Genomic DNA, 14891 nt, shown 5'->3' with positions numbered 1-14891 from the left:
ACAGTCACACTCTACCCTATCGGGAAATGGCTGGAGCCTGATCTAGGGGAAACCCTGGGTCGGGCACATACCAACACCGGCTCACGCTCTGCAGAGGTGGATTCCGGACCCCCTCGTCATTTGATTTTGAACACCAAAGTTTTCATTGCCAATAACCCCCAAGGAATCCCGGCTCATGCTTTGGTGGACTCCGACGCGACGACCAATTTCATGGACGAGGCGTTTGTTAATCACTTTGCCGGTCCCCTGTGTCCAGTGGATCCTCCCATGGTCGTGGAGACCATTGATGGTCAGATGCTTCTGTCCGGGCTGATTAAGGCCGCCACTCAACCCATGCATCTGACCATCGGTAAGCATGAGGAGGCCATCCAATTTTATGTCACGTCCGGATTACATTTTCCTTTGGTTTTGGGGCTGTCTTGGCTTCGGACTCATGATCCACACATCCTTTGGTCCCAGAATTTCATGTCGTTCCCGAGCCTGCAATGTGTGGATCATACTCGCCAAGTATACGCAGGCCAGGTGCAGGGTCCATCTGTGGTATCTTTGCCAGCCGACCTCTCGGACTTTGTGGACATTTTTAGCGAGAAAGAAGCGGACCAATTATCCCCACACCGGTCGTACGATTGTCTCACTGACTTAATTCCGGATGCACTGCTCCCTGTAGGGAGGTTGTATTCTTTTTGGACCCTGAATTGGCTGTGTTAAGGGAATTTGTGGACAAAAACCTGGCCCGGGGTTTTATTCGGCCCTCGTCATCGCCCTTGTCCGCTCCGGTCCTCTTTGTCAAGAAGATAACCGGAGACTTGTGTCTGTGCTGCAATTACCGTAAGCTGAACGCCATTACGGTGCGTAACCGGTATCCTTTGCCCTTGATTCCTGAACTCTTAGAGAAACTCCGGGGGGATACCATGTTTACCAAGTTGGATCTGCGCGGCGCCTACAATCTGGTTGTGGTACGAGAAGGGGATGAGTGGAAGACAGCGTTCGGCACAAGATATGGCCATTTTGAATACACAATCATGCTGTTTGGATTAACCAACGCTCCCCTGTCTTGCAGCATTTTATGAACAATATTTTCCGGGATCTTTTGGACCAGTTTGTCGTGGTTTATCTAGATGACATCTTGATTTACTCAACATCCCGGAAAAGTCATCTCCAACATCTCCGCCTGGTCTTGCAACAGCTTCAGGAACACGTGTTATATGTGAAGCTGGAGAAATGCCAATTCTACCAGACTACAATAGACTTCTTGGGCCATCGCATTTCTCCTGAGGGCATAGTGATGGATCGGAGCAAGGTCGAGGTATTGAGAAGTTGGCAATCTTCTCGTCGGATGAAAGATGTCCAGCGACTCTTTGGGTTCGCCAATTATTACCGGACATTCATCCCTGGCTTCGCCACTTTGACTGAGCCCCTCACTCGGTTCCTGCAGAAGAAAGTCCTGTTCCGGTGGGGTACCCCCAAGCAGCAGGCTTTCCTGGCCTTAAAGCAGGCCTTCATGAAAGAGCCGATTCTGAAGCATCCTGACCCTCACCGTCTGTTTGTGGTGGAAACGGACACGTCGGATATCGTGGTCAGAGGGGTGTTACTCTAGGCTCATGCGGCTAGCAGTACTCTTTTCCCTTGCGCATACTATCCCCGGAAACTGAATCCTTCCAAGCACAATTATACTATCTGGGAAGAAGGGATACTGGTCACTAAGACCGTGTTTGAGACCTGGAGACATCACTTCGAGGGAGTGGAAGTCCAGACAGACAAGAATCTGGAGTTTCTGCAGACCGCGCGGAAACTCAATCAACGACAGATCTGGTGGTCCTTCTTTTTTACCTGCTTCAACTTCAAGGTGACGTACATTCCGAGTGGGCGCAATCAACGGGCAGATGCGCTCTTGAGGAAACCCGAATATGCCCAAGTCAAGGACCCGCTTCCACCTTGGACAATTCTTCCAGTTGAGTCGTTCGCTGCAGTCCAGGAACCTGTCGACCTACAGGTTCAGATCCGGGAGGCCCAGCAGCAGGACGCCTACGTCAATCTTCGGAAGCGTGAAATAGGGCCCGACTCTCCCTGGATGTTTACCGACAACCGCTTGAGGTACCGGGAGAGACTTTATGTACCATCGGGGCTGCTTCGGGGTCTTATATTGTCCCAGTGCCACGACAACTGTGTGGTGGCACATTTCGGTCTGTTTAAAACCCTCAATCTAGTGTCGCGGACTTTCTGATGGCCTCGTCTCTGTCACAATGTCCAGAGGTACGTGACGTACTGCATCTGTTGTCAACAGGCCAAGTCGGCCGCGTGCGCTCCCCCAGGACTGCTTCAGCCCTTGCCAACACCAGAGAGATCCTGGGGTGTTATCTCGATGGACTTTCTAACGGACTTGCCCCCGTCTTCGGGTTTCATGACCATATTTGTAGTGGTGGATATGTTGACGAAGATGGCACATTTCATTCCCTGTCAAGGATCGCCGACAGCTCGCACCACCGCCCACATGTTCATCCAACATGTCTTTTGGCTACACGGCCTACCGGATAGGGTCGTGTCGGACTGAAGGACCGCTCAGTTTTGGAAAGGGCTGATGACGGCCTTAGATGTCAAGATCACCTTGTCGTCGGCTCATCATCCCGAAACTGATGGCGGGACTGAAAAAGTCATTGGAATATTAGAGCAATATCTGCGCTGCTTTGTCAATCAGCAACAGGACAATTGGACAGAATACTTAGCAGTCGCGGAGTTTGCTTTTAATAATTCCCAGCAGACCTCCACTCAAACCACCCCTTTCTTAGCCAATCTGGACTATCACCCGCGTTTCTTCCCGCTCACGCCCCTTGACTCCCCGGTTCCAGCAGCGGATGAATTTTTGACTGAGTTACAGGCCGTTCATCAACTGGTGAAACAATATCTCGACAAGGCCAAGGAAGATTATAAAAGGGTTGCGGACCGCTCTCTGCGGGCACCACCACTGTTGACTGTTGGGGATCGCGTGTCAACGAAGCATCTCCCCTCAGACTTGCCAGTCAGAAAACTAGACCATCGTTACATTGGGCCTTTTCCTGTGGAGGCGGTCATCAATCCAGTGGCCTACCACCTGATCCTGCCTCGGTTTTTGAGGATACACCCTGTGTTTCATCAATCCCTCCTGGTTCCCAAATGGCCTACGTGTCTGCCCGGCCAACTTGACCGTCCCCAGCCAGCACCCCTTGACAGAGATGAATCGCTTGAGTACGAGATTGCTAGCATTCGAGACTCCCGGTGGATGAAGGGTCGATTCCAATACCTCATCGAGTGGAAGGTGTATGGGCCGGAGGACTTCACATGGGAGGATGCGACCTCAATTCATGCTCCAGATCTTATACATGCCTTTCATGACCAGTTCCCATCCCGACCGCATCCGGATCAACAGACTCGGGGGAAGGGCCCTGCGGTGAGGGATAGTGTTGTGGCCCATCAGCAGCCTGTGCAGTTAGTAGCTGATTCCGACAGCGAGGAGGCTGGTATGGTGCTGCGCCAGCAGCCTGTGCAGTTGGCACTCGAGTCAGACAATGAGGAGGCTGGAGAAGATGTGGTGCCAGAGGCGAGGATTCAGCCAGGGCTTTCAGAACCTCCAGAAGCTCCCATAAGTGAAGAGGAAGAAGAGGAGGAGCCTCTTCTCGATGCATGAGCGCGCAGAGCTGCGAAAAGGCAGGAGTAGCTCCTCAGGACGAGGTCTCCTCGACAGTAAGGCTTGGGGCTAATTGGCCACTCTCCTAGCCTATTTAAGGAAGGACGACGACTGATGCAATTTGCAGGAAACAACTTCGTTCACATTCCTTCGAGTCTTGATTACAGAAACGTTTGATTTCAGCTCTTGTTTTTCTCTTATCAGTTTTCCTGCAAATTGTTTCTGGGCATTCTGCCAACCACAGTAAGATTATGGTTATCTGAAATACTGTGCCTCAGAACTTAGTTATTATTCTTTGGATTCTTGTCGGCTGTTAATGAAGTTAAATTAGCAGCCCTTGTTCGGAAAAGACTGATTTATTGTACTTGTGTTCGAACTACTACTAAGAAAGCTCATTAGTAGTCTTTAATTAGTAAATTAAGGTTTGTACGGACTTTGTGTGTGCTGAGTTCTTTGGGGTCCGTAGCTGGGGCAGAACATTCAGGAAAGGCTTCTGCAGCCAAGAAACAAGCTCTGGATTGACCCGTGCAGCACCCCCGACCTCCGTTTTGCCATCATAGGCCTTGAGGAAAGGCCTCTGCAGCTGAGAAACGAGCTCCAGATTGAAGTGCACAGCGCCCCCTGGCTTCCATTTCGCCATCAGAGGCCTTCAGGAAAGGCCTCTGCAGCCGAGAAACGAGCTCTGGACGTGCAGAGCCACCCGACCTCCGTTTCGCCATCAGAGCTTGTTTCTCGGCTGCAGAGGCCTTTCCTGAAGCCTTCTGATGGCAAAACAGAGGCCAGGGGGCGCTGTGCACCATGTGCAAGTGGCAGCAAGCGGCCGCAGAAGTTGGCTGGCAGCAGCCACACGGGCTCCTGCTGGGCAGGGCTATCGAAGACCTAATGCCTCTTTTGGAGACCAAAAAAAAAAAAAAAAAAATTAAGACAAGGGTCTTATTTTTGGGAAAACACGATATAAATGGATAAGAGCTGGAACAAGAACAAGCTTTAATCAATAAAACATGAGCTGTTGATTTTTTTTAGGCAACGGATATAAGAAAATGAAAAAAAGTATAAATTTCATGTGTCTTCAAAAAAAAAAAAAAAAGAAAGTCCAGTTGCCTCTTGAAAAACCATCTTTGGGACAACCATGACCTGAATGACTGAGAATCTCTATAGAGATGTGCCTAAAGCAATACTATTTTGAAAATCGATAAAATGATTACAAAATGATGAAATATTTGGTGGAATATTGTGGGATAAATTAAGCCACAGCAAAACATAGGTTGTTAATCTATGATCATATTTCCAGATAACTATGTAATTTACACTGCATCTATACACTGTCTGCGTATCATTTGCAAAGAAATGTGAGTAATGGCAGGGAATTAAACTGAGAATATTTTGAAGACATGTTAAAATCTTACTAAATCTGCACCAGCTTGAAGTAGAACATCTGCAACATCAGTGTGTCCATTTTCACAAGCATAGGTCAAAGCAGTGTCGCCTGTTGCAGTTGTAGCATGGACATTAGCACCTGATGAAAATCAATGAATTGATATCAGAATGGGCTTAGGAACTCTAAATAAAAATTGTTTGTCAATGTGGTTTCATCTAGAATGTACTAAAATGATTCAGATACACATAAGTAGAAGAAGTTCCACTTTTTTTAAAAAAACCATTTATCAGATTATAAAAACATTTTAAAGGTTATCACTAATAGTAGACTGCATATTAAATATTACTACTGGATATTCTTGTAATGTATTATATATGTATGCATTTCTCAATCCCTCTAAGCATTATTGTAGAATTTAAAATATCAGAAAAATTTTGGAATTATTAATCAGACAGGTATGTAAATAGAAATACTTTCCAGTGGTTCTACTACTGTGATCTTTATAAACTCTATGATCTAATAAACATATTTGTTGTTATACTGAAAAATCAGAAAGGCCAAAGGAACATTATTTAATATTACTTTATCTAAGCACCCTTCTAACATTTTGTTCCAATTCAACCATTGTGAATTGCTTTTTTTGGAAGAGTATTTTTCTTCAGAAGTATTAGTTGGATGAAAAAGTTTTACATTACTGTACCAGTTTACATAAATCTATGTGCTTGCTAAGAGTTGAAAACAACTGGATTACACATATAGGTAATCAGTGGTGGGATTCAGCCAGTTCGAACCAGTTCGGGCAAACTGGTAGTTAAATTGCTGGCTGGCCCCGCCCCTTCCAGGAGTCTCCCCACAGCCCATTTTGGCTCCCAGATAAGTGCAAGGAGGTTTCCCAGGCCCAAAACGGGGTGCGGAGGGGCGCCCACCTCCCCCCCACAGCCCGTTTTCAGTCCCAGGCGGCTTCAGGGAGGCCTACTAGGGCCAAAACGGAGCGTGTGGGGGGGTGCAGCGCAGCCCCTCTGTAGCCCGTTTTTGCTCCCAGAGAAGTGCAGGAGGCCAAGTGCTGCCTGTCACACCCCCCGGCCTCGCCCATCATCACCCACCAGCCGGTCATTAGGGGAGAGAGCCGGTTGTTAAATTATTTGAATCCCACCACTGTAGGTAATCCTTCATTTACAATCACAATTGGGACTGGAATTTCTGTCAAATCATTGCAGTCGTAAAGTTGAGTCATCATGTGACCATACCCAATTTTACACCAATTTTTACCATGATTGTAAGTTGAGCCATGAGACTGTATGTCTAATCATGTGGTCGTAAATGTGAATCCAATTCCATTTTTTGCCACAAACTAGCAAAATCATAATCAGGTGACTGCAGGATGCTACAATGGATTATAAATACCAGCCGGACCCCAAGTGCCCAAATTGTGACCATGGGACCATGGTGATAGGGTGACACACTTAAGTTTGAATTTAAGGTCATAATTAACTTTTTTGGAGACGATTGTCAAACCATCATTAAGTGAATGTCCTTTTTAAATTCCAAGGATCCTTTCCAGAGCAGGAAATAAAAATTCAGATTTCTTAAATGGTGAAATTAAAGAGAAATAAAAAACTTAAAAGGAAAATAATTACAATAATCACATAAATCTCTCCACACACACCCCATCAATAGATCCTAATCCAGCTCTTTTGTAGTTTTACTGTGCGATCCTGAAGCAACTTTCAAGACAAAACACCTATGTACGTACTGTTGTTTTTGCCACCATATGATTTAATCAAGCCCAAATTCTTATTTCCATAATAGGACAGCTATTATTTTATTTTATTGTTTTATTTGATTTGTGTGCTGCCCATCTCGTGCCTTATTATGTCTAAATGCCAGGAATAGTGCTAAGCATAAAACTGAACCAGGCCATGAAGTCATTCTTCCTTAAGACTTTGAATTGTACCTATAAACATACCTGCTGCTAGTAAGTATTTCACCAGCTCTAAATGGCCCTCTTGTGCTGCTTCCATCAAAGGTGTAGAACAACCAAGTTCTATGTCAGCTCCTGCCTTAATGAGAAAATCAGCTACTTCTGAAAATCCTCCACAGCATGCCAAAGTTAGAGCTGTTTCCTGTGTCTCTTCTGTCTGTGCATTTATGTTAGCGCCTATGAAACAATAATTATATGATTATTAAAATTATTAAAAAATAAAAACATTTGCATTCCATTTCTTCTTTACTTCTTTAGCAGTGGCTATAAGTATTAGGCTGTGAATTTTGTGTATGTGTATAATGTTTTAAACAAGGAAGTATACCAGCGAAGCTTTTAATCTTAAAGCAGCAGTCAGAGTTATACTGGCCAGAGACTGCTACTTCCTCCTCCTTCATTTTCCAGGCAGGAGGACGAAAAGGAGAGTAATGGGCAGGCAGATTATGAAGGGGGAAACTGGGTGGAGGTGTGTTTCTGCCTTTTGCTTGGTCCCCCCCCTCAGACGAGTTGCGCAATAAGAGTAACCACTGATGCAATTTCCTCTTCCTTCTCTACCTCAGAGTTCACACTCGTTAATCATAGGTAAAGGTCACGTTATAGGGGATATGGGTAGCATAAAATTTTAATAATTGAATTTAAAAAATAAACAGATAAAGGACTTGTTGTTCTGTCCATGCTGAGGTAGTGCCCTTCATTTTTTAGGACCACATTGGGCAAGGTGGATATAATAATTCTCTTTGGGACTACAACACATATAACTTCAAGTGACAGGTCACATCCAGCCCAAAGGCATAGGTTGTCAATCATTATCTTAAATTGTTATCATCAACCTAGGTGCCAATTGCAAAGCAAAGAACCCTCTAGAGACCCTCCTCTTTTGCTAATCCATAATTCCTTCAAACAGAACAGTGCATGCAGCACTGATCAGACATATGCCAATCCATTCAGTGTAAGTAAAGGCACAATGGACAAGAATGGTATATTCAATTTAATCAAAACTGCGTAAGTTTTTGATGCATTTCCATTTCAGCTGAACAAATTCCAATTTACTTCTGCATTTACTTTTTCTAGCCCACATTTATATACTGTGTTTCCCTGAAAATAAGACCATGTCTTATATTTTTTTGAACCCTGAAATAAGCGCTTGGCCTTATTGCCAAGCGCTCAAAAGCCCGATTGGGCTTATTATCAGGGGATGTCTTATTTGGGGGGAAACAGGGTAGAAAATGTTGCCACATAAATGTTTTTGCCCTCATATCTGACCATCTCTTATCTCTGTGCAAAGTTAATAGCCATTTTAATTCAAGTTTCTGGAAGGTACTGAGATATGGTATTAGGCTTCAAACTACAAATAAAAAAAGTATTTATAAGTTAATATTATTGGCCCAAGTTTGAACAGTTTAGAAATTAAATCATAGTATAACATTGTTTAAGCTTGAATTCATCAGACTCACTGGTCAAGCTTAACTATAATTAACAAAACAAACCAATCTCAAATAACTGTCTGTGCAATTAGCTTATTCGGTAATTACAATACTACCACCTATAGTTGGATTCAGACCATGCTTTAAGCTATAATTACACACACACACACACACACACACACACACACACACACACACACACACACACACAGCATTGGGAAATTTAGGAAAGAATATTATGTTCGCCATCTTAAGTTATTTGTAGAAATGATAAAAGGCAGGATAAAAGAAAAATTTAAAATATCATGAAAGTTATATTCAAATAGAGCGAGTATCTTCCATACAATTAGTATTAGCAACAAAAATATTTTGCTAATCATATTACTTCCTAAAAAACTGATAACGGGAACCAGAAAAATTATTAAGCTATATTTGAGGTCACCTTCTCTTACCTTGTGCCAGTAATAGAGCCACCATCTCCTCATGACCTTCCCTTGCAGCTTCCATCAATGGTGTATACCCTTCATCATTAACTTCCTCAAGATTTGCTCCTCTTTCTATCAACAAAGCTGCTAATTCCACATGACCACCACAAGCAGCAAGTGTTAGTGGCGATTCAAATGAATCGGCAGGCATGTTCACTTGAGCACCACTGTCGAGCAACAGACGAGCTACTTCTACATGCCCATCCTATTAAAAAAAAATTAAAGGTGACACAAATATCCTTCCAAGGAATTGTTCTATATGATATGAATGAAAAAAGAAGACTATATTCAGTCATGATTGCAAACACAATTTGTGAACTACTTCTTAAAACAGTAACATAATTTTGCATGGGTATTTAATAAAACAAAACATTTTACTTCTTGCAGGAACTCAATTTTTAGTTTCTGTGACATATCTCCCTGACAGAATCCATTTTGATGGCAACCTAAGCATTCATATTGTGCTAGAAAATGTATCAGGAACTATTCAAGAAGTAACATTTCTGGAAAACAAACAAAAACAACCCTCCCCAACAAACAAATCATATTTAGTTAATAATCATAAATGTATTAATTTTTATTAGTGAAGAAAAACACTATGGCACAATTTAAAAATATAGATTAATGTTTTCAAATATTAACTATTTTAAAGAGTATTTAGAATTATTTCATAAGCAATTTTTATCCCACCCACCCCCTTTTTAAAGAAAAGCCTCAAATACAGAAATACAATTTCTCCTAATTTTTCCATTCTCTCCCATCCCTGCTCCAGAAGTCATGACTAGGAGTCACTCCACTGCTTTAGTAGCCTAAGGACAAACCCCCCATCCCGCCCAATATAATTGCTTCTGATGTAGCCAATATCTGGGTCCCTTCATGCTGCCTCATGGGCTTGGCACCTAGGAAACCAAAGTTTCAGGAATTTTGCTTGAAGCTTCCCATCGGCTTGCAAACATCTTTCGCAACATCCCAGTCTTGGCACAGAGCGTTTACAAGCTGATGGGAGGCTTCAAGCAAGGGATTTCACTATCCCAAAGTCTCGTCTTCAAAATGCTCTTCGCACCAAGATTGCAAGCAGGCAAAGAAACCATAGGAGAGACGAGAGAAGACAGATCTTCACAAGATAAGTGACCCGCCAGAGCAGGATGGGGGGGAACAATTGTGGGGACCCTGGGGAGGAAGCATGAGTATCCCAGGGGGTCGGGGAGACCTTGGGTGATCTGAAGGTGGCTTGTTCCATCGCTAGGCCCCCATGGCCTTTCTCACCTTGAGATACCTCATGTGCACTTAACGACCCACACATTCAATTAGCGAATGAATGGGCGAAAGCAGGGAATGATCGTGGTCAAGTTACACAATTACTCCTACGAAACCTTGGGCTACAAATGCAATTGGCAGGCTCCATTACATTTGTAACTCAAGAACTATCTGTATAAGTGACAGCATGCCTATGCTTTTCATGCATCTACCATTCTAAGAAAAATAGCAATAGTGTTAACACTATATGCTACTAGAGATAGCAATAGCATTTAGACTTATATACTGCTTGACAGTGCTTTCCAGCCTTCTCTAAGAGGTTTACAGAGTCAGCATATTGCCCCAACAACCAGAGTCCTCATTTTACTGACCTTGGAAGAATAGAAGACTGAGTCAACTTTGAGCCGGTGAGGATCAAACTCTTGGCAGTGAGTTGACTTAGCCTGTAATACTGCATTCTAACCATTGTGCCACCATGGCTCCAATACAAAAGATTACACGTTTAAATCTAAATGCATGTGATAAATGAACAATTCGGAATAATTATCCCGCATAAACATTTTTCCAATCAAGTCTTCTTGGGTGGGGGGCAGAAAGGAAAAGATAGAGAATAGATCCTCAACAAAATAGATTTATTTCATTGGAGATTTACCATACAAGCCTCCATTAAAGCAGTGTGCATCTCATCCGTTTTGTGCTCTTGGTCAGCTCCTGCTTCAAGCAAAAAACGAACCATATCTAAGTGACCTTCAAAGTGCAAAATAAAAAACAAATGAATCATTAGCTGTAGGATATAATGTCTTATTAACATTTTACATTAATTTTGCTGTTTTCTAATTTGAACCAATTCCTTGAAGATATTTTCCACAACAAGTCCTGAAAGCTGCTTATCAGTTGCAGCATGATAGAGGCATTCTCAGTTATAAAATATGTTATATGAAATGATTTCCTAACTATGCAGTCTTCCTTAAACAAATGACTATTAAACAATTACTTGTTTGGGTACTTTTCTGATCATAAGACTGACAATTAGCCCAGACAGGGTTGTATTATTTCTGGAGGCCAACTCTATTTGTCTTCTGGAAGATCCTAAAAACATGCTTCTGCCACTGGGCCTAGTGATCCTATGGAAGTATGCAGTCCATTAAGTGGTTGAATTGTATTTAAATTCAGAATGTACTCTCCCTCCCCTTTTTTATTATAGTTTTGGTTTTAATTGTACTGTTTGATTTTTGGTCTTTAAATGTGTGCTGCCTAGAATCACAAGAATAAGACCGGCAGGTATTAAACAAACAAACGAAGTGTTTGTGCTATGATATATGTTCAGGACTATGTATATTCTATAATAAATTCCATGCCAAAGAAATCCAATCATGCCATCTGAACAAATTCATGAATCGCTAACCTGGTGCCTGTAGAGTCTTTCATTGTCATTTTTACTATTATTTTATTTTTTATATGAAAAACTATTTTGGTATTAAGGAACCAATGTCATCCATATTTTTATTTCTGAAAATGCTTCTGGGATTTGCACATACTTATTAGCATTTCTAAGGGGACCAGCAGCTCAGTGGCTAAGACGCTGAGCTTGTCGATCAGAAAGTTCAGCAGTTCGAATCCCTAGTGCTGCATAACGGAGTGAGCTACCATTACTTCCCCCAGATTCTGCCAACCTAGCAGTTCGAAAGCATGTAAAAATGCAAGTACAAAAATAGGGACCACCTTGGTGGGAAGGTAACAGCGTTCCATGCGCCTTCAGCGTTTAGTCATGCCGGCCACATGACCACGGAATTGTCATCAGACAGCGCTGACTCTTCGGCTTAGAAACAGAGATGAGCACCACTCCCTAGATTTGAGAACGACTAGCACATGTGTGTGAGGGGAACCTTTACCTTTACCATTAGCATTTCTAGAAAATATAAATAACAATAAGCTGCAGCCCAGAATTCTGTTTGGCATTTAAAAACTTAAATAAGTAGTGGTGTAGAAAGTATTACTACATGAAACACTGCCAATTTCCTTTTTGTAAATGATGAGATTTTTTTTTTTTACTGTGCTGATCACCGAAGTGCAATAGGCTCTCCAAATTCCTAATGTGCTCTATTTCTTTATAAAGATTGGAAATCTGTTATAGATTTGATTAAAGTACATGTCTGTATCATTATAATATATACAGTTCTTCAAAATTCCATACCTTTATAACAAGCAAGTGTAAGGGCACTTTCTTTGAATTCATTAGAGTGAGTGTTGATTCCAGCACCGTATTCCAGAAGTACTCTTGCCACCTCAACATGACCTGCACTGGCAGCCTCCATTAAGGGAGTATGTCCATTTTCATTATGATCTTCAATATTTGCTCCTGCTTTCAACAAGACTTTGACAATGTCAACAAATCCCCCCGCACAGGCATAAGTGAGTGCAGTGTTCCCTAAAAGAGAAAGAAACATCTAAGGGTTATATTTAACTCTTAATGTATTTTATATACCTACAATTTTAAGACATGTATATTTAGCAACATTTGCATTATTTAGCTTATTTACTTCTAATGTTTGGAAACTTTATTTTTTAAATTTATATTCAGCCCATCTCACTATCCAAAGCCAACTCTTGGCAGCTTACAATAAAATCATAAATGTAAAATTACTAGCAATGTTACAGTGGCAGTACGGTAACCAATTTTGGAATAATAATTCCCAAAGTTATGTTGTGGCGTGATAGCTTGCAATGAAATAAATGAAATAGATTTAAAAGTTGTCAAGCTATTAAATCAAGCAGAAGTTTGAGAAACTTGGACAATTAATCTTGGACATTTAATCCCATAACTGACTTCCCACCCAGTGCATCAGCACAACTTTTCTTCCAATGCCGAATATGTTGTAATACTAGTTGAGCAATTTTAAACCAGAAAAAATGAGATAGAAAGAAACAAGGCCTTTCAATCATAGAACTATGAATGTACAAAGTCTACTTTTTCAGATCTTCAGAAGATGTTGTTTGTAGGTTGGATGGGGGGGGGGGGTGTTTGAAAGGAGGTATCCTGAGGTTTCTTTCCAAATTGGGAAGATGAACTTCCAGAACATACTGGAAGATCACTCTCAGAACAACCAGATCAATATGATCTGGACTGAAAGAAAAACAGAATGTTACAGGATTTTTAAGTAGTTTCATTCCCAAAATAGTGGGTCCTGCATATAACTAATACGATGCAAGGCCAAACAACATGAATCTTTAGAGATTAGCATTTCCGTAAGTGAAATTTCCAATGAAGAAGAATTCTGGCCACAGAATTGATTATTATAGACACTATTCATATTTGAAAGGCAAGCCTTACAACTGATGACAATAGAGTTATTCAACTATAAAGAACAGTCAAGCAAAAGGGGCGTTGGTCCTACCTGATACGCTCCTTCTCGTTGAGTGGAGACAGCAGCCAGGATGGGTAGCAGCAGCCAATCAGCATGAAGGACTGAGTCTATCAATAATATCAAGTCCCGCCCTTGTTGCCGGGCAGACCCGCTTTGACGAAGGACTGAAGAGATAGACTCGGCGTGTGGGAGACGAAGAAACCAAGTTCCAGAAGAAAACAAGGAGAGAGAAGCACCAGACTGGCAAAACACAAAGGGAGGGTCTGGCTGCTGTCTCCACTCAACGAGAAGGAGCGTATCAGGTAGGACCAACGCCCCTTCTCCATTGAGAGTGGAAACAGCAGCCAGGATGGGACATACCCCAGTTCACTGTCCCGAAGGTAGGGTGGGGCCAGACTGGTGTGAAACGACCTCCCCAGCAACCACCTGTTGCAACACCTGTCTACCAAACGCAGCCTCAGCGGAAGCAAATGTATCGATTTTGTAGTGCCGAATGAATGGAACAGGTGAAGACCACGTAGCCGCCCGGCATATTTCCAATAGCGAAGCTTGAGTAGACCAGGCCGCCAACATGGACGCACTGCGAGTAGAATGTGCTGTTACACGAGCCGGTCGCGGGAGCGAACGGAAGTCATAGGCCAATGCGATGGTTTACCGGATCCAACGGCCAATTGTAGATGCTGTCACACGGAGACCCAGGGAAACGGGTAAGAAGGATACAAACAAGGACTCCGAACGGCGGACCCCAGCCGTTCTCTTCAGGTAAATTCGCAGCGCCCAACGAACGTCCAAGGTGTGCCAACGACGTTCCCGAGGATGAAATGGTCTGGGACAGAAATTAGGTAGTATGAGTTTCTGGGATCGATGAAACACTGAAACACCTTCGGGAGGAAGGTGGGATCCAGACGGAGCACCACACGATCAGCATGAAAAACACACAGATCCGAGCGAATCGACAAGGCGGCTATCTCGGAGATACGTCGGGCTGAAGTTATGGCCACTAAGAAGGCGACCTTGCAGGATAACAACCGGAGACTCGTTGTCCGCAACGGTTCATAAGGAGGGCCCATAAGTGAGTTCAACACCAACGGCAAGTCCCAGGTTGGATAGCGATGCAACACCGGGGGAGATATGTTAGCAGCACCCCGGAGGAAACGTCGAATCAGAGGATGCTGTGCCAAGGATGAGAGAAAACCACAGCGAAGAATGGAAGAGATAGCCGCTACCTGGCGTCTCAAGGTGTTAGGAGAAAGGCCCTCCGAGAAACCCTTCCGAAGGAACACCAACATGTCCACAATAGATGCCTGAAGGGGTCAAACATCATGACTGGCACAATACGA

At 43.0% G+C, this 14891-nt stretch overlaps 1 protein-coding gene across 3 annotated transcripts in view; it reads right to left on the bottom strand.

Annotated features, from left to right (window-relative positions):
- ANKHD1 (ankyrin repeat and KH domain containing 1) overlaps positions 1-14891 on the bottom strand; it is a 170280-nt gene that overhangs the window by 89210 nt on the left and 66179 nt on the right. For all 3 annotated transcript variants that reach the window (XM_070940827.1, XM_070940828.1, XM_070940829.1), the window contains exons 6-10: positions 12381-12614; positions 10839-10933; positions 8897-9134; positions 7006-7197; positions 5068-5177 (exon numbers count right to left, since the gene is read on the bottom strand). In XM_070940827.1, coding sequence (XP_070796928.1) covers positions 5068-5177; positions 7006-7197; positions 8897-9134; positions 10839-10933; positions 12381-12614 — 869 coding nt within the window. The remainder of the gene's footprint in view (positions 1-5067; positions 5178-7005; positions 7198-8896; positions 9135-10838; positions 10934-12380; positions 12615-14891) is intronic.

Source organism: Pituophis catenifer, unplaced genomic scaffold (genome assembly GCF_029215685.1).
Source record: "Pituophis catenifer annectens isolate HBS135680 unplaced genomic scaffold, rPitCat1.0.hap2 SCAF_3, whole genome shotgun sequence".
In the NCBI taxonomy this organism is placed as follows: domain Eukaryota; kingdom Metazoa; phylum Chordata; class Lepidosauria; order Squamata; family Colubridae; genus Pituophis; species Pituophis catenifer.
This window is presented reverse-complemented; position numbering and strand designations above follow the sequence as displayed.